At 30.4% G+C, this 18,225-nt stretch overlaps 2 protein-coding genes across 4 annotated transcripts; one reads left to right on the top strand and one right to left on the bottom strand.

Moving 5' to 3' along the window:
- Nucleotides 1-14,023: 14,023 nt before the first annotated feature.
- LOC135127718 (uncharacterized) lies at nt 14,024-15,836 on the top strand. Of its 3 annotated transcripts, none has more exons than XM_064054306.1 (3): nt 14,024-14,300; nt 14,383-14,713; nt 14,768-15,836. In XM_064054306.1, exons 2-3 carry the CDS (start codon nt 14,388-14,390, stop codon nt 15,765-15,767), a joined length of 1,326 nt encoding a protein of 441 aa, XP_063910376.1. In that variant the 5' UTR covers nt 14,024-14,300; nt 14,383-14,387; the 3' UTR covers nt 15,768-15,836. The 3 variants fall into 3 exon arrangements, with proteins under 3 accessions (XP_063910376.1, XP_063910367.1, XP_063910359.1); XM_064054297.1 differs by having other exon boundaries at nt 14,024-14,328; XM_064054289.1 differs by having other exon boundaries at nt 14,024-14,713.
- Nucleotides 15,837-15,845: 9 nt separating this feature from the next.
- Nucleotides 15,846-16,652, bottom strand: LOC135125720 (uncharacterized). Its single transcript, XM_064051407.1, has 2 exons — nt 16,511-16,652; nt 15,846-16,462 (listed from the first exon to the last, which is right to left on the bottom strand). The coding sequence occupies exons 1-2, from the start codon at nt 16,650-16,652 to the stop codon at nt 15,846-15,848; spliced, it is 759 nt and encodes a 252-aa protein (XP_063907477.1).
- Nucleotides 16,653-18,225: the final 1,573 nt, after the last annotated feature.

The raw sequence follows: 18,225 nt of genomic DNA, 5'->3' as shown, positions 1-18,225 counted from the left end.
ATTTTCCAATTTGTTTAATTCTCAATATTTCAGTTTTCCATTACGTATTCCATTTTGCATTTTGCACTTTTTCGATTTTTAAGTTTCTCGATTTTTAATCTTTCAATTTTTCAATTTTTTGTTTCTTCAGTTTTTCAAGTTCTTGATTGTCAATTTTTATCTTCGGCCAATGTTTTGATATCAAAATTTTTTCTTTTTCCTTTTTCTATTTTACAAGTTTTCGATTTTTCATTTTCGTTTATCCTTCAATCAGTTTCATGATTTTTCGTTTTTTGAATTTTTCGATTTGCAATTTTTTTATTTAGCAAATTTTCGAGTTTTCAATTTTCATTTTCTCAATTTATCAAGTTCTTGATTTTTATTTTAATTTTCCCGATTTTTTCATTTCCATTTTCTCGATTTTATATCAATTGTTTGTTTTTTCATTTCCTCTATTTTTTCTATGTTTCGTTCGATTTTATAATTTTTCATTTATTCAATGTTTCAAATTCTCAATCTTTGATTTTTAAATTTCCAAATTTTGTAATTTTAAAATTTTTCACTTTTGCAATTTTTGGATTTCGAATTATCCGATTTTCCAATTTGTTTAATTCTCAATATTCCAGTTTTTCATTACGTATTCCATTTTGCGATTTTGCACTTTTTAGATTTTTAAGTTTCTCGATTTTTAATCTTTCAATTTTTCAATTTTTTGTTTCTTCAATTTTTCAAGTTCTTGATTGTCAATTTTTATGTTCGGCCGATATTTTGATATCAAAATTTTTCCTTTTTCTATTTCACATGTTTTCTTTTTTTCATTTTCGTTCATCCTTCAATCAGTTTCATGATTTTTCGTTTTTTGAATTTTTCGTTTTGCAATTTTTTTATTTAGTAAATTTTAGAGTTTTCAATTTTAATTTTCTCAATTTATCAAGTTCTTGATTTTTATTTTTTATTTTCCCGATTTTTTCATTTTCATTTTCTCGATTTTATATCAATTGTTTGTTTTTTCATTTCCTCTATTTTTTCTATGTTTCTTTCGATTTTATAATTTTTCGTTTATTAAATTTTTCAAATTCTCAATCTTTAATTTTTCAGTTTCCCAATTTTGTAATTTTAAAATTTTTCACTTTTACAATTTTTGGATTTCGAATTATCCGATTTTCCAATTTGTTTAATTCTCAATACTCCAGTTTTCCATTACGTACTCCATTTTGCGATTTTGCACTTTTTCGATTTTTAAGTTTCTCGATTTTTAATCTTTCAATTTTTCAATTTTTTGTTTCTTCAGTTTTTCAAGTTCTTGATTGTCAATTTTTATCTTCGGTCAAAGTTTTGATATAAAAATTTTTCCTTTTTCCTTTTTCTATTTTACAAATTTTCGATTTTTCATTTTCGTTCGTCCTTCAATAAGTTTCACGATTTTTATTTCTTTGAATTTTTCGATTTGCAATTTTTTTATTTAGCAAATTTTCGAGTTTCCAATTTTCATTTTCTCAATTTATCAAGCTCTTGATTTTTATTTCTCATTTTTCCGATTTTTTCATTTTCATTTTCTCGATTTTATATCAATTGTTTGTTTTTTCATTTTCCCTATTTTTTCTATGTTTCTTTCGATTTTATAATTTTTTGTTTATTCAATTTTTCAAATTCTCAATCTTGGATTTTTCAATTTCCCAATTTTGTAATTTTAGAATTTTGTAATTTTAGAATTTTTCACTTTTGCACTTTTCGGATTTCGAATTATCCGATTTTCCAATTTGTTTAATTCTCAATACTCCAGTTTTCCATTACTTATTCCATTTTGCGATTTTGCACTTTTTCGATTTTTAAGTTTCCCGATTTTTAATCTTTCAATTTTTCAATTTTTTGTTTCTTCAGTTTTTCAAGTTCTTGATTGTCAATTTTTATCTTCGGCCAATGTTTTGATATCAAAACTTTTCCTTTTTCCTTTTTCTATTTTACAAGTTTTCGATTTTTCATTTTCGTTCGTCCTTTAATCAGTTTCATGATTTTTCGTTTTTTGAATTTTTCGATTTGAAATTTTTTTATTTAGCAAATTTTCGAGTTTTCAATTTTCATTTTCTCAATTTATCAAGTTTTTGATTTTTATTTTTCATTTTCCCGACTTTTTCATTTTCATTTTCTCGATTTTATATCAATTGTTTGTTTTTTCATTTCCTCTATTTTTTTCTATGTTTCTTTCGATTTTATAATTTTTCGTTTATTCAATTTTTCAAATTCTCAATCTTTGATTTTTCAATTTCCCAATTTTGTAATTTTAAAATTTTTCACTTTTGCAATTTTTGGATTTCGAATTATCCGATTTTCCAATTTGTATAATTCTCAATACTCCAGTTTTCCATTACGTATTCCATTTTGCGATTTTGCACTTTTTCGATTTTTAAGTTTCTCGATTTTTCAATTTTTTGTTTCTTCAGTTTTTCAAGTTCTTGATTGTCAATTTTTACCTTCGGCCAATGTTTTGATACCAAAATTTTTCCTTTTTGCTTTTTCTATTTTACAAGTTTTCAATTTTTCATTTTCGTTCATCCTTTAATCAGTTTCATGATTTTTCGTTTTTTAAATTTTTCGATTTGCAATTTTTTTATTTAGCAAATTTTCGAGTTTTCAATTTTCATTTTCTCAATTTATCAAGTTCTTGATTTTTATTTTCCATTTTCCCGATTTTTTCATTTTCGTTTTCTCGATTTTATAATTTTTCGTTTATTCAATTTTTCAAATTCTCAATCATTGATTTTTTAATTCCCCGATTGTATGATTTAAAAATTTTTTTCTTCTGCAATTTTTGGATTTACAATTATCCGATTTTCCAATTTCTTTCATTTTCAATATTACAGTTTTCCAATGTATATATCATTTTTTCGATTTTTAAGTTTCTCTATTTCTAATCTTTTAGTTTTTTAATTTTTCCTTTCTTCAATTTTTCAAGTTCTTGATTTCCAATTTTTAGATTTTTGAAACTTTTCATTTTATAGTTTTTGGTTTTTAATTTTTGATTCCACAATTTTGTAGTTCTTCCATTTTTTTGATTAGAAAATTTGAAAAATCGAGAAACTGAAAAATCTAAAAATTAAAAATCGAAATACTAAAAAAAATCACAAAAAATTTAAAAATCAAAAAAATGAAAACAACGCATAACTGCAAAATCAAAACAGTGGAAAACTGCAAACCAGAAACTGAAACATTGAAAAATAGAGAAACTGTAAAATTGTACATTGAAAAATCCATTAGATGAAAGACTTTCAAAATCCTATAATTGAAAAATGGCAACATTGTAAAAGTGAAATTTTTTAAAAATTATAATTATTATTATACATTTGAAATTAAAATTAGAATAATTACATATGAATCAAAAATAGAAGAAACGAAAAGCTGAAAAATCGAGAACCCAAAAAATCTAAAATTGAAAAATAGAAAAAATTAAAAAATAAGGCAAACAAAAAACCGAAACGAAAAATTGCAAATCGAAAACCTGAACAAAAAAACTCGTGCAATTTTAAATCGAAAATTTTGCAAAATCTAAAAATTGAGACATCGAACAGTTGGAAAAACTGAAAAATTTTAAAATGAAAACTCGAAGAGTTGCATATCGTCAAATTGAAGAAACAAAAATTGAAAAATTGTAATTGAAAAAATTAGATATTATAAAATCGCAACATTGGAAAATTGAGAATATGTAAAAACAAAGAAAATAAAAAACCGAAACGAAAAATTGCAATTCTAAAATTTGAAGACACGAAAAACTAAAATTAAAAAATTGAATAAACAGAAAATTAAATATTGAAACAAATTCAAATATTGAAAAATTAAAAATATCGAACAATTGCAAAACTGAAAGATTGAAGAAACAAGAAAAGTGAAAAAAACTGAAAAATCGCAAATAGAAAAACTGAAGAAACGCAAAATTGAAAAAGCAAAACATCATAAAATTGAATCATTGAAAAATCGAATACATAACTGAGGACAAAGTATAAAATTAATAATAATAAAAAACCGAAACGATAAATTGCAAATTCATAAATTGAAAAACTAAAAATTAAGAACTCGGGAAATTCAACTCGAAAAATTGCAAAACCTAAAAATTGAAAATTTGAAAAGATGGAAAATTGAAAAAGTGAAAAATTTAAACTTAAAATTTCGAAAAACTACAAATCGTAAAAATAAAGAAACGAAGAAAAATGAAAAATTCAAGAAAAAAATTGAAAAAAACGAGAAGTGGAAGTTCATTGAAAGATCTAGAAAATATAAAAATAAAAAAAACCGAAATGGAAAATTATAAATCTAATATTTGAAGACATGAAAAATTAAACAATAACCGAAATATTGAAAAATTAAAAATTGAAAACTCCGGAAATTTGAAATCCAAAAATTGTAAAATTTAAAAATTGAGAAACAGAAAATGAAAATCGCGGACCGAAAAATTGAAGAAACGCAAAATTAAAAAAACAAAAATCATAAAATCAAAATATTGAAAAATCGAATAATTGAAAACAAAGTATAAAAATAATAATAATAAAAACCGAAACAAAAAATTGAAAATCGAAAAACACTAAAAATTGAAAACTCGAGAAACTGAACTCGAAAAATTGTAAAATTTAAGAACTGCAAAGTGTAACATTTAAACTTAAAAACTCGAAAAACTGCAAATGGAAAAATTAAAGAAATAAAGAAAAATGAAAAATTCAAGAATTAAAAAATAAAAAAAAAATTGAAAAATTTGTAAATGAAAAAAACGAAAAGTTAAATAATACCGCAACATCGAAAAATGAAAAAATTCCAAAATTGGAGGATTCAAAAAAAAAAAAAAATCAAAAATTGAAAAATCGCAAATAGAAAAACTGAAGAAACGCAAAATTGAAAAAGCAAAAGTCATAAAATTAAAACATTGAAAAACCGAATAATTGAAAACATAAAGTAAATAATAAACTGAAACGAAAAATTGCAAATCGAAAAACTGAAAAATTAAAAATTCAGAACTCGAGAAACTCAAACCCAAAAAATTGCAAATCGAAAAAATAAAGAAACAATGAAAAATGAAAAACTGAGGAATTGAAAAATTAAAGAAAAAAATTATAATCGAAAAAATGAAATACTAGAAAACCACAACATTGAAAAATGAGAAAATGTAAAATAAATAAATAATAAACCGAAATGAAAAATTGTAATTCTAAAATATGTACACATGAAAAAGGAAGAACAACCGAAAAATTGAAAAATTAAAAAGTGAAAACTCGAGAAATTTTAAATCCAAAAATTCAAAAGTTTAAAAATTGAAGAAACAAAGAAAATGAAAAATTTTTTAAATTGAAGGCAAAATTGAAAAAACAAATCATAAATTCGAAATATTGAAAAATCGAATTGAAAACATAAAAAAACAAAAAAACCGAAACGAAAAATTGCAAATTGAAAAATTGAGAACCTAAAAATACAAAAAATAGCAAAATTTAGTGAATGAAGAAACAAGAAAAAAAAGAAAAATAAAAAAATCGCAAAAAATTCTGTTGAAATAAACTTCTAATTTTTTCTGTAACAAATATTTGCTTTGCGTTTCAGATAGCGAATATAATTTTTTACACTTTTGAAATTGCGCACCAAGAAAATTCATTCCACAAGCGGTTTTACATAAATCTTGGTGGACTAATTTTGTTGTAAAATCGTTGTTAAAATTTTGCAATGTTTGACTTAAAGCCGAAACCATCACAAACCAAGCAAAAGCAAAACTTGCAAACAAACTGAAAACGTTTGATTTTTCTGCAAAAATAATCCCAGAATAATAAGCACCGCTCATCAACATATGACTTTTATTTATCGCCACGTTCTCACACCTCCTTTGTTCCAGCACCGTTTCGTTAACATTCCACGTCTTATAATCTGCCCACGATGCCATTTTCATAAACACAATCCATAAACCACCTGTGTGTCACCGGCCGAAGTGTACAATTACAGAACGTCCAACGTTTTTCGATTTAACTCCCATTATTTGTAAACGCATTGTAATTCTGCGTCCAGAGAAGCCGATCAACATCTAAATGCGGCAAAGAAGAATCTGTTGTCACGCGTCCCATGTCGGATTTGCGTCAACCTGGCGAGACCTGCAATCAGTCCAACATTAATTATTCATCATGTGCCCAAGTCCCACTTAGGAATTGCAAAACACCACAATTATCCCCCAACGAGAGAAGACAATAACAATAGCAAGAAAAAAGAAGAACCGACGTGATATAATCATAACCATGAATACATATGTTGCGATGATGACACATTAATAAACAATACCTGTATACAGGTCCGGAGGTGCAGCCGGTACATGCGTAGGGCATTGTAATACTTTTACAATGCGGCTGGGCAGTGGCGCACCAAAGGGGGTCTTGGACCACGCTCCCCAAGTTGTCTACAGTAAGATACAAAAACTACATAAATACTTATATATAATTGTAATCAGAGAAATAGTGGTTGTTGGTAACGTTGTGACAGACGCCAACTGTGACCACAGTTTTTTTGTGTGACCCCTCAGGAAGCAATTCTCGGCGCGCCGCTGGTCCGTTAAGTCACGCATTCGGTCCGAACGAAACAGAGACGACGAAGGAGGGTCCTTGCGTTACTCCCTTAATTCATTCTTGTTTTCGTGGCATATTTGCATACAAAAAAGACGCACCCTCCGACGTGGAGTGGGCGTAAAATAAGGAAATTACACGTGTTTACATTGGGGATTCACCTGAGAGCAGGGATGGTGATTGAGAGACCACCGGTGCGACATTTGCATAAGTTTAGAAGAAGGCATTAGAGGAAAGAAAGCCGGTTAATTAATTTGTCTGGAAGTAGTTTGTGTTAGGGTACCGAGCCTTATAAATAATAATTTTTTAATTATGTAAATATAATTCCGAAATATTTTGTATCAAATGTCATTTAAACGTAATAAAACTTATTTATGGCCTTGCTCACGGACCGGTTAAGCTTCATCCTGGAACCGTAATAGCCGTTAATATATTACGAGTTTAATTGATTTTTTCAATTTCGTCATTAATTCGAGCGCCTTGGAGCGAGGGGTTAACCACTTGCTCCGTTTTTGTGGCAGTTGTTGCCGTATGCTTTTTTTACACGTTTTTGACAATTAAAATTAAAGTTCTTTGTGATGAATAAGGCGCGGATAATTGAAAAACGCATATTATACTTTTTTTTTGCATTTATTGCATATTTTAACGTTAAGTGCATTTTTATGTAGTAAATTATATAGATCCTCAAAATGTGTCGTCCCTTAAATATGCCCCAATAACATCTGTCGATGTAGAACGAAGTTTTTCAGTGTATAAATATATTTTGAATGATCGAAGACATTCATTTAAAATAAAAAATCTAGAAAAACATGTTATGATAAATGTAAATAATAATATTTTTCAAGAGAGTAATTAGTCAATAAAATAGGTGCTAATGGATCTGAGAATAGTTAGTTTTAATCTGTAAACGTGTAGTTTAAGTCCAAATATGTATTATCTAAGTTATTAGTAGAGAGCGGATTTATAAGCACAAAAAAATTAAGAATAAGCACTTAAATAAGCACATTTTCAATAAAAAAGTTTTATTTTAAGCAAAAAAACGTTAATTAAGCATAATACTTTCATTAAAAAAGTTTTATTTTAAGCAAAAAAACATTAAAAATATAATCATATTACAAATCAAAGAACACTTCTTAGAACTTTGGATAAAATATTATTACAATAATCCTAGACTTTATATTTTACACACGTATTTCAGTTTTCTTTAAAACAATTTATGATTGTAATATGTTCCAAGTTGTCCAAACTGTAAAATTTTTTCCCAATCATTTAAAATGTGTTTAAAATTGGAGAATGTGCGTTCAACATCCACACTCGTTGTTGGCGCAAGTTTGAATTTTGCAACTAATGTTGAATCTAACTCCAAATTTTCCACCTTCTGGCCTTGTAAAACACGAGCAACGTCAGAAAGAACACCGAAACCTGCATTTTTATTTAACACTTCGTCAAGTTTTTGAGATACTCTAGTACCAATATCACCCCTTACTGCATTTGCTTGTTGTTTAAATTCTTTCACCAAGTTTATGGCATCTACCAACAACATGTTGGGTTTTTCTAACTTTTCTATTACCTCACATACGAATTGATAATTGCTTCTTAGAAAAGCTAGATCTTGTCGCAAATCTTTGTTTTCCAAAATATTTATGCAATCTTTAATCGATTGAGAAGAATCTTCGCTAAACTCCGTAACTACTTCCTCAAATTCTTTGATATATTTGTCATAATAAAATGGCCTGTAACCATGTTCCTCACCTCATTATAATCGGCTCTGGGGGCAATGGTATGTTTGGAAATTTTTCCTTAAAATGTTGCATTCTTAGTGGGGCTTTAACAAAAATCTTTTTACCATTTGTCACTAATTTATTAACAGTAGGAAACTGCAAACGTATTCCTTCAGCCACACTGTTTAAACCGTGGGCAATGCAAGTAGAGTGAATTAAATTGGGGTACAATATTTTTAGATTATTCCCTGCTTTCAACATATAACGGGCTGCATCCGAGATCATCAATAAAATTTTATTCGCCGGTACGGCATTTGGCAAAAATAGTGACGTAAGACTGTCATTTACAAATCTGGTAATCATATTGCCATTTGTTTTATATAACATTTTCAAACTTACTACATACCCTCGACTAGGGAAATTTTCATTTAAGATTCCAACAATTAAACTTGCCACGTATCTTCCACAACTATCGGTTCTTTCATCGACAGCGAACCATAAATAATAATTACCTCCAATGCGATGTTTAATTTCGTTGTAAACTTGCTGAAACACTGGGCCTACATAATTTTTTGGGAGAGTACTTTCAACCGGAATATGTCGATTGCAGTGTTTTTCAAGGAATTCTTGAAGAGGGCCTTTCTCCACTTTTTTTAAAGGTATATTGGACTGGATCATCATTTTACATAAATCGAAATTAAACTGAAACTGCTCATCTTTTGTGGAAGTAGATGCAACAGATTCATGTATGGTCTGCTGTTTAATTTTAGAAACTTCAAACATTTTCTTCCTTTCTACATGAAGAGTCGTTCTGACATGTTGCGTCACGTTATATTTTTTATCACTTTGAATCTAAAACAACGTACATATAGAGGATTAACAAAAGAAAATAGATAAAAAAAAAATAGTGGGCTTACGGTTTTCACACAAGCTCTGCAGAATATTTTGTTGTTTTCTAATTGTAATTCTGGAAAATCCCTTATCCACTCATCCGGCGTCGATTTTACTTTCGGCATTCTTTTAAAATACTAGTAATATTACCAAAAAGAACTCAACATGTAACAAAGGAGAACCACATATAACACTGTACTACGACAGATGCGATAGACTGATGGTTGTGAAATAAACGGTTCATTTATAGTGAACCAAGACCTATAAGGTTATATGGCCATCATAAAAGTAGTTGACAGCAAATAAATACCCCCTTTGTGTGGTTCGCACTAAACTTACCGGTTGGCAATAAATCATCTTCTAAACATTTCTTGCTCATATTTAACAGGGCCGACTTTCAAAGCGAGTGGTTATTTCGGAACCCTCAGCGGCTGCAGGTAGTAAAGAAATAGTGGAGTGGTGGATTTTCATATTTAGTGAAAGCCGCCCCTGAACGAAACCACAAGAGCCGGTCGAGCTGCAGTGGACACGTTATTTACGACCCTAAAACCTTTTCTATTGTAAACAACTTAACTTCGACACAATGGGATGATTTTATGATGGACATATAACCTTATAACTCTTGGTTCACTATACTTAAAAGTTTCCATTAGAAAAATTTTAAGGTAGGTAGTTGGGTACAATAATCCTTTTTTCTAGAAAATCTTCAACGGTCTTGCCGCAAAATGCCGAAAAAGAACATCTGGTTAAAAGTTTTAATTCATTATCAACGGAAGTAAGGATTTAAAGTCATAAAGTCTATGGAGTATTTTTCCAATCCTATAATAAAATTTTATTACCCAAACGACCGGAACCTATTCACAGAAAGGGTCTTGAGTAAGTGTACTTCAATGGTCAAGTCCAGGTAAAATGCATACGATACGATACGGCTAACTAACAAGTATTTGTCATCCCGACAAGGCGGGCATTTGAACAAAATATGCATTAAAACTCATATTCGTCGAAAAAAGCATTAAATAAGCATATAAATTTTAATATGCATAAAATTGAAAAAAAAAGCAAATAAGCATAAAAAAAATGTGTCAAATGACTCCAAATTGTATCATAGTTACAAATATAAAAATGTTTTGAAGTGCTTACATATTTCACAAAAAGCATTAAACCTAGAAATCCGCTCTCTAGTTATTAGTATTGTAAGAAATATTAATGTGTAAAAAAAAGTAATTTTTCTTGCATATTTTGTATATATTTTTTGCATATTTTAGCAATTGCGCATATGCGCATAGTATTTACATGTTTTTTTCTGCATATAAATCCGAGCTTTACTCATATGTTTGCTTTTAACTCTAGAAAGGCTATTGGTTGTCAAAAATGTGGCACCATGGCAGAAATATCGCTCTCAGAAGTTTTCGCAGGGACACTCTATATTTAATAAACGTCAACGTTCTACCATATAATACAACATATGAATACGTACTGTGTTCCCACGTATGCTTTACATTCTAATGCTATACACTAGAGTCCAGGTGCATTTGATAACATGATCTTGTACTAGTAATTCGTAATAATCCACATTGTTATATATAATTCCACACATGTACATTTTTTCTTGTACATCCCCCTTTTTAAAGTATCTAGCTTGAGTTTTACCCGGAAACAAAGCTCCACTTCCATTCCAAACGCGCCATTCTTATAAATAAACATGAACTTTCACTATTGCAGAGAAAAAGTTCGGCGGAAATGGACGAAAAGTTACAATTTATTTCAATTACTTAGAGCTCTATATATCACTTAAACGGTTTTGTTGCTTTTATTTTGATACCGAATGTGTATAAACGAAGACTTATGCGCCCCGCCGGCTCGAAGAATGACTCGGCTCACATTTATTAGCCCGAAATGCCATCTAAGCGAATTCCTCACCAATAAAACGATTTTTTAAACTACGACATGGCCAATTTGCCAGATCTTACGATTAGGTCCGCTCGCGACGCCCACGATGCTTTATCTACCATCGGCAGCTAGACCATATACTACATAGTTAGTGGGCATAATTAACACTGTGACGTCATCAACAAGGTGATTTCCAATCACACTGTGCATCGCTTTTATTCAAAACAGTCTAATCAAGATTCTGAAGCTCTCAGAGCGCTGGCTAAGGTTCGAGACTAGGCGAGCTAGGTGAGGTCAATTGAGATCAAGTCGTTCCATTGTCGATGCTTTTTCTACATTTAAATTTATAAAGACGCGCTTCAGACCGGCTTGCCACAGGTTAATTCGGTTTATTCTTCCTTATTCTTCGTTCCTAGAAGAACGGAAGAAAAAATTCGCGGTTCATAATTTTTAAAGTGATTCATTGTGCTTGCATTTGTTTAAGTGGTTTAGGATAGGTTTTTGAATATTTTATGGGCTCTGTTTGGGTTGTTTTTTGCGGCAAGATTTTCGGTCTGCGATATACGAGGGGTATTGCAAAATTTTGAACATGAATTTTCTAAAGCTTCTAGAATGTTTAAAAATTTTAAAATGTTTAAAAAATTATTGGAAAAAGTAAGTGGAATGTTAATAACAGCTGGAAAGTATCTATTAGTTAAACGTAAACTGCAGGTATAGATAAACTTCAAATCATGCATTTTAAATTTGGACACAAAGTACAAAATTTGACTTGATCAATTTGCAATGATCACATTCAAACTCGTTTTATTTCCCTATATGGAATTTGGCCAAGTGAGGTCAGATCAGGTCAGGTCTGACTCGAAAAAATCGAAACAATCGAAAAAGGGTGGAAATGACAGAGGAGAAAATAGAGAAATGCATACAGACAATAATGGCTGAAACCAACAAAGAAAAAGCACACAGTCCAATTAATCCTGCTTCTTCGAAAAATTATAAAATGTGATTTTGCGATTTTTGTTTTGTCAACTTCTATAAAAAAAAAAAACAGCGACATAAATAAAATCCCCGCAGCCTCTGCGCCGTGGTGGCGCAAATATCAACTACGAACGATGTATAATATATTCAAAGCAGATAGCCAAGAGGAAAAAATGTCCTTTCCGTAATAATAACATGCTTAACTTCCAGTGTTTATGTTTATGGAGCCAAACAGTACCGGATTATGCCACTGTCTGTCTGCCGTCCCGGATTTTTATTAGACAGATAATCTTCGAAACTACTGAACCAATTGTTAAAATTTATATGTGTATTATGAATATCGTGTATTATATATTTACAGTAATAAATATCATTTAAATTTTATAAAATAAGGTACTCTTGCATATGTCGTTTATGAACCCCTGTTGAGTTTTTATCGTAGACGTCCAAATTTTGGGAGAAAAAAAATCAAAATTGCAACATTTTGCAATTTAACATTGAAACTGTAAAACCGAATGCTCTGAAATTTTGCAAACGTTTTAAGGTTATCATAAATATGGTAAATTGTTAATAATTTTTTTTTCGGATATCCTCCTCTAAAACAATAATAATATCGTTTTACAATTTTGCCGAATTTATTCTTTACTTTATTATTTACCAAATATAAATTTTGGCGTTTCCAAAAGTACTGTGTGTTATTTCAAATCCAATTCTCATCTGAATCAGACGAAATTTCTAAATAATTGAAATCAGGAGAAAGTAAAATGGTAAGATTCACCCTTATTTTTTTTATCTGTTTTTCATCTATTTTAAGGTACTGGTTCGTTTTTGTCAATTTTTGTCGTGATTTTTTTTTAATGCATTTTTTTAACATTTCACCCCATTTTTAAAGTAATTTTTTAAAAGTTGTGGATTTCTAAAGATTTTGACCATGATTTCAGCGGATTCATATAGAAACGGCCGACTGACATTTAAAAAAAAAAACAACTTCACGTCAAAATTGGCCTGTTTTCTGAAAAAAAAAGATAAAGAACTTTATAATAAATTAAAAAACCAAATGTGGGGTGAAACGTACCATTTTACTTACTACTGATTTACCCCCTTGTTTTTGGTATTATATATATTTAAATTTATAGGATTATGAATCCGTGTCGAGTTTTCACCCTAGACATCCAGATTTTTGGGGAAAAAATCGAAACTGTATAACATTTTACATTTTAACTTTGAAATTGTAAAACCGAATGTTCTGAAAACTTATAAGATTTTTAAGATTATTTTAAGCAGGGTAAATTTTTACCCTAGAAATTGAGATTTTTGGGAAAAAATTCAAAATTGTAGGTATTTTATAATTTGACTTTAAAATTGCAAAGGCGAAAGTATGAAATTTTGAAATGTTTTAAGGTTATACGAAAAATGGTAAATCATTAGTTAAAATTTGTTCGTTTAAGGTCTTCCCAAAAAATTGTGACATCGTCTTAGAATTCTGCGGAGCAAATGTTCTTTAAATTTTATTAAGTAACATATTCCTGTTTGTGTGATTTATGAGTCCGTCTTCAGTTTTTACCCTTATCATCCAAATTTTTGGAAAAAATCCAGTATTTTAAGATTAATTAAACATGGTATATCGTTAATCAAAATTTCTCCGTCATTTTACATTTTTGCTGAATTTTTTTAAATTTAGGAGTGTTTTTGGAAAAACACTGCGTATGAATTAATTAATCAGTCCTTTCCTCTGCGTTGAGGACACAAAATCAAGCAGATTGCATTATCTTTTAACCGCTTGTAACTTGAACGTGCTAATAGCCGAATTCGGTCGAAGTATAAACATAAACAGTCGAAGTTATCCAGAGAAATTGAGTCTACATTTTTTACTGTTAGTTATCTGCTTTAAATATGTTTCATATTTAAAGACGTAGGGCTTGCGGGGATCTTAATTACGCCAATTTATTGAGGTTAACAGTACCACAAAACCGAGATTGGAATTTGTCAGTCTTACACTATGTTTCCAACCAATTATGAAATTATACTTAAGAACTTATACTCAAGAAATTATACTTAACAAGCCGGAGTTTAATTTACCCGTTCCAATTGAAAATTTAGAAATTGTTGGTGACCAATCGAAACGCCGCATTTCTCCTCCCTTACCAACTACGACACATTTGACAGCTTGTTGTGCATGTTGTTACCTAACCTAGAATTTAATGTTTTTGTGGTTATTAACATGGGTTATTAACTGATTATAAGCAATTGAATAAATAGTTATAAAGTAAGTATAAAGAGCTTTATTCCGATAGGTATGTGATCAATTTTAAACTTTCATTGAAGCCAAAGTTACGTTTTTCTTTTAGTTATTATGGATATAGACATAACCCCTTTTGTTTTATCTGTTGCTGGATTGTTAGTAGCAAGTGCATTGACCCAAAAGAATGAAGATTCTAGAAAAGTCAGGAAACCTCCGAGGTGGTGGGTTCGACCAATATTTCAGAGCAGGAAATCTAAAGGAGATTTTCATAATCTTATGAACGAAATGCGTTTAAGCGATCCTGAAATGTTTTTTAGTTACACAAGGATGACTAGAGATCAATTTGATTATCTGTTATCTCTAGTGGGAAACAAACTGAAGAAATCCTCAAGACGTGAGTCTTTAGAGCCAGCTTGTCGACTAGCTGTAACACTGCGGTATATATAATACAATATTTATACCATTTTATTCAATTTGGATGTTATTTTTAGATTCCTAGCCACAGGAGATTCATATGGATCACTAAGTTTTGCTTTTCGCATATCAAAAACTGTAGTGTACCGTATAATTAAAGAAACTTGCGAAATCCTTTGGAGTACATTACAGCCTCTATATTTGGAACCACATACAAATAATACTTGGAAATGTATTTCAGATAGGTTTTTTGAAAAGTGGAACCTGCCCAATTGCTGTGGGAGTTTGGATGGAAAACATGTAGTAATTCAATGCCCACCAGAGAGTGGCTCGCTTTACTACAATTATAAACACACATATAGCATTGTACTTTTTGCGGTATGTGATGCAGACTATGTTTTCACATATGTTGACATTGGGGCATATGGATCTCAAAGCGATGGTGGCATATTGAAATTGTCAACATTTGGAAGAGCATTAATGGACAATTCATTAAATCTCCCCAATGACGCGCCACTCCCTTACCAAGAAACGCCTTTTCCATTTTTTTTTGTTGGGGATGAAGCTTTTCCTCTACAAAAAAATTTGATGAGACCTTATGGAGGGAAAAATTTAGACATTCCGTCTAAAATCTTTAATTATCGTTTATCTAGGGCTCGCTTATGCATAGAAAATGCTTTTGGCATTTTAGTTAGTAGATGGAGAATTTTTCACAGAACAATTAATGCATTGCCACAAAATGTAGATGGCATTATTAAAGCCACTGTGTGTTTACACAATTATATTAAAAGATGGGAGGATAAATTATTGGACCATAAAAGAAAATACTGCAATCGTGCTTTCGTTGACCAAGAAGATGAAAATGGTGTACAATTAGGAGAATGGAGACAATTTTGCCCACAAAATTCAACTCTACAACCAGTTTGTTCTACGGGAAAACGTTTAGGAGCAAGAAATGCAGCAGGAGATGTCCTTAGGTATAGGAATGTGTTAAAAGATTATGTAAATAGTCCAGCAGGAAGTTTACCATGGCAAAACCAACGTGCTATGCAAACAGGAAAAACAGTGAACTTATGAAATAATATATTGACAATTATGTAATAAAAGCATGTAAATATAACTTTCTTAAAAAAAAATCACAAATGACCAATCGCTTTATGTTGCTTCACCTCTGCACTTTCGTTTGGCTGTTAACAGTACAGACATAATATCTTCTATAGCTAAATCAGCTTCCCTGTCTGGCAGTTTCTTTAAAGTTTCACTAACATACTGTCCAAAATGATGGTAGTCACTGGTGGTGCCTTTTTCCTGCACGCTCTTCTCTGCGACATCAGTAAGTCGAGTTAAAATGCTAGACACATCATTACTAATATCTGCTTGCTTCCTTTTGGCTTTTTGTCTTGGCGTTGCCATTGACATGGCCGCAGAAACTGGTGAAATGTTTACCTCCGGCACATTTGAACAACCTGCTGCTGGAAGCAGCAATAAATCTTCGTATTGGTTATCCAGTGCCTGATCTTCATCGAAGTCGACAGTATCTAGTGATGATTGTGTTTGAGACACTGTCATCACCTCCTCTATTTCATTTACATGAATATTTGATGCAGTCTTTCTTGGCCTTATTTGCCTTTCCAAGAATTTCATTGCCTCATATAGAGGCCATTCCTCTCGGCCAGAAGGGCTAGTCCCACTTTTATATTCTCTACTGAGAATCAAAGTTTCTCTCCTAAATTTCTCTCGAAGAGATTTATATCGGAATGTAGCACGTTCCACTAAAAAAAAAAAAATTAAATTTGTTCAAAGTTCTGTGTGAAATATACCTGTGCAGCCAAGAGTTTTGCTTATCTCCTGCCAACAGTTACTTTTTGTTTGTTTATTTCTAAACAACTTTGAACTTTTATCCCAAATCGCAGGATATTGGGGTAAGATGGAGATTAGTTGCTCATCAAAGCTTTGATCCATACTATAGTTTACCTAAAAAGTACTCGTATATAGTGTTAAAGTCCACTTCATATTTGAATTATACTGAAATATAATGTGTAAAAACACTTTTTTCTACCGTCCACGTTTTTTGGTTTTCTAATAGAGCTATTAACGCACGCAAATGACGTCACAGCAGTTCGTTAATAGCGGAAAGGCGTTCTTTAATAGATCTGGTGTAATTTAGATCGGTAAGATTGGCAGCAATGACGAGAAATGTCAGGTGAATGTCAGTGGCAAATCTAAACTTAAAATTTCCCATGTTTCCGGACGCGGAACTTCTTCGCAAGACATTTTAACCAATTTTAAATTACAAAAACTCGAATTGGTTCGAATTACAATTGTTGTTGTGAAAATTCGAACCTCAAATATTTCGTGGTTAGTGTCAGACCGACCCATCACCAACCACGACAAAAGTCCCCAGATTAAAAAAAATGCAAATTTCAATTAAATTTTGGGAAAAAACGTGTGCGGTAGAAAAAATAGTATAAATAACTCGTTCATAAGGCCACTGAGGCACTCATCCTTTATATAACTCGCGGCTTCGCCGCTCGTTCTATAAACTTGGATTCGTGCCTCAATATTTGCCTTATGAAACTCGTTCTTTAATATACTATTAATTTGAAACAAAATAAACACAATTTGTAAAATATAGGTATTTGTAAAAAAGCTACCAAAAAAGTGTAATAGTCTACTTACCAAATAATATACGATGGATATTGTTATTAGAATAGTAAATTTTAGATCAGAGACCACACAAATACGTTGACACCGATGTCGTTTTGCTCTCCAAATCTAAACAAATATGAGGTTATACTTTCGTAGTAGACACGTGCGTAACTACGCATGCTCACGATGTTTTTTTCTGATTGGTGCACTTAGTACTTATACGTTCAGCTTGGAGCTTGCAAGAATTTCTTAATTACAAGTAGTCACATAATTTGTTAAATATAATTCGTTAAGTATAATTCAGTTGTGAACGCTTACATTAAGTGGCACTTGTCAAGCTTATAATTATAATTACTAAGTATAAGTATAAGTGATTGGAAACAAGGCTTTATACTTCAAGAGCGAAGGAAGTTCTGTCAAAATAATGTTCCACAATTTTTTTGCTAGTTTTGTTTTTTTTTTGTAGCGTCATCAAAATGCCAAAAACAATATAATTTTTTCAAAACTCCAATGTCGCCAGAAAAACTGAAAATAATAACAGTAATAACAATACCCAAACAAAAATTTCCCGGTGGAGTCCTATGTCCTCAAACCGACACCGGAGCCAAAGAATGTCACATAGAAATTTGTTTGATTTGAATGAGCGACAGTCGAACAAAAGTTTCAGATTATTGTTATAATTCTTATTATATTCTTCTTAAATAGCTCGTTCTTAATTTGATTAAGAAAAAATTAGACTGATTAATTTTATTAAATTTATTTTATCTAATGAAAAATAAATAATAGTTTAAAAAACTAAAAAAACACGCTTTTATTGCTAATCGAACTAAAAACTAGGAAATAATTTTTAATGACAGAGTTTAATATTACAGTAGTAGAAGATCAA

This window comes from Zophobas morio, unplaced genomic scaffold (genome assembly GCF_036711695.1).
Source record: "Zophobas morio isolate AGI-343-1 ecotype UQ-CSIRO unplaced genomic scaffold, CSIRO_AGI_Zmor_V1 ptg000002l, whole genome shotgun sequence".
Taxonomy (NCBI): domain Eukaryota; kingdom Metazoa; phylum Arthropoda; class Insecta; order Coleoptera; family Tenebrionidae; genus Zophobas; species Zophobas morio.
The sequence above is the reverse complement of the archived record's forward strand: the minus strand, read 5'-3'. Positions and strand labels throughout refer to the sequence as shown.

Excerpts from the sequence above, each read along its gene's own strand:
- LOC135127718 (XM_064054306.1), top strand. The coding sequence starts at position 14,388 with ATGGATATAGACATAACCCCTTTTGTTTTATCTGTTGCTGGATTGTTA. Across the intron at positions 14,714-14,767 it reads CGACTAGCTGTAACACTGCG|ATTCCTAGCCACAGGAGATT; the intron begins GTATATATAATA and ends TGTTATTTTTAG.
- LOC135125720 (XM_064051407.1), bottom strand. The coding sequence starts at position 16,652 with ATGGATCAAAGCTTTGATGAGCAACTAATCTCCATCTTACCCCAATAT. Across the intron at positions 16,463-16,510 it reads CAAAACTCTTGGCTGCACAG|TGGAACGTGCTACATTCCGA; the intron begins GTATATTTCACA and ends TTTTTTTTTTAG.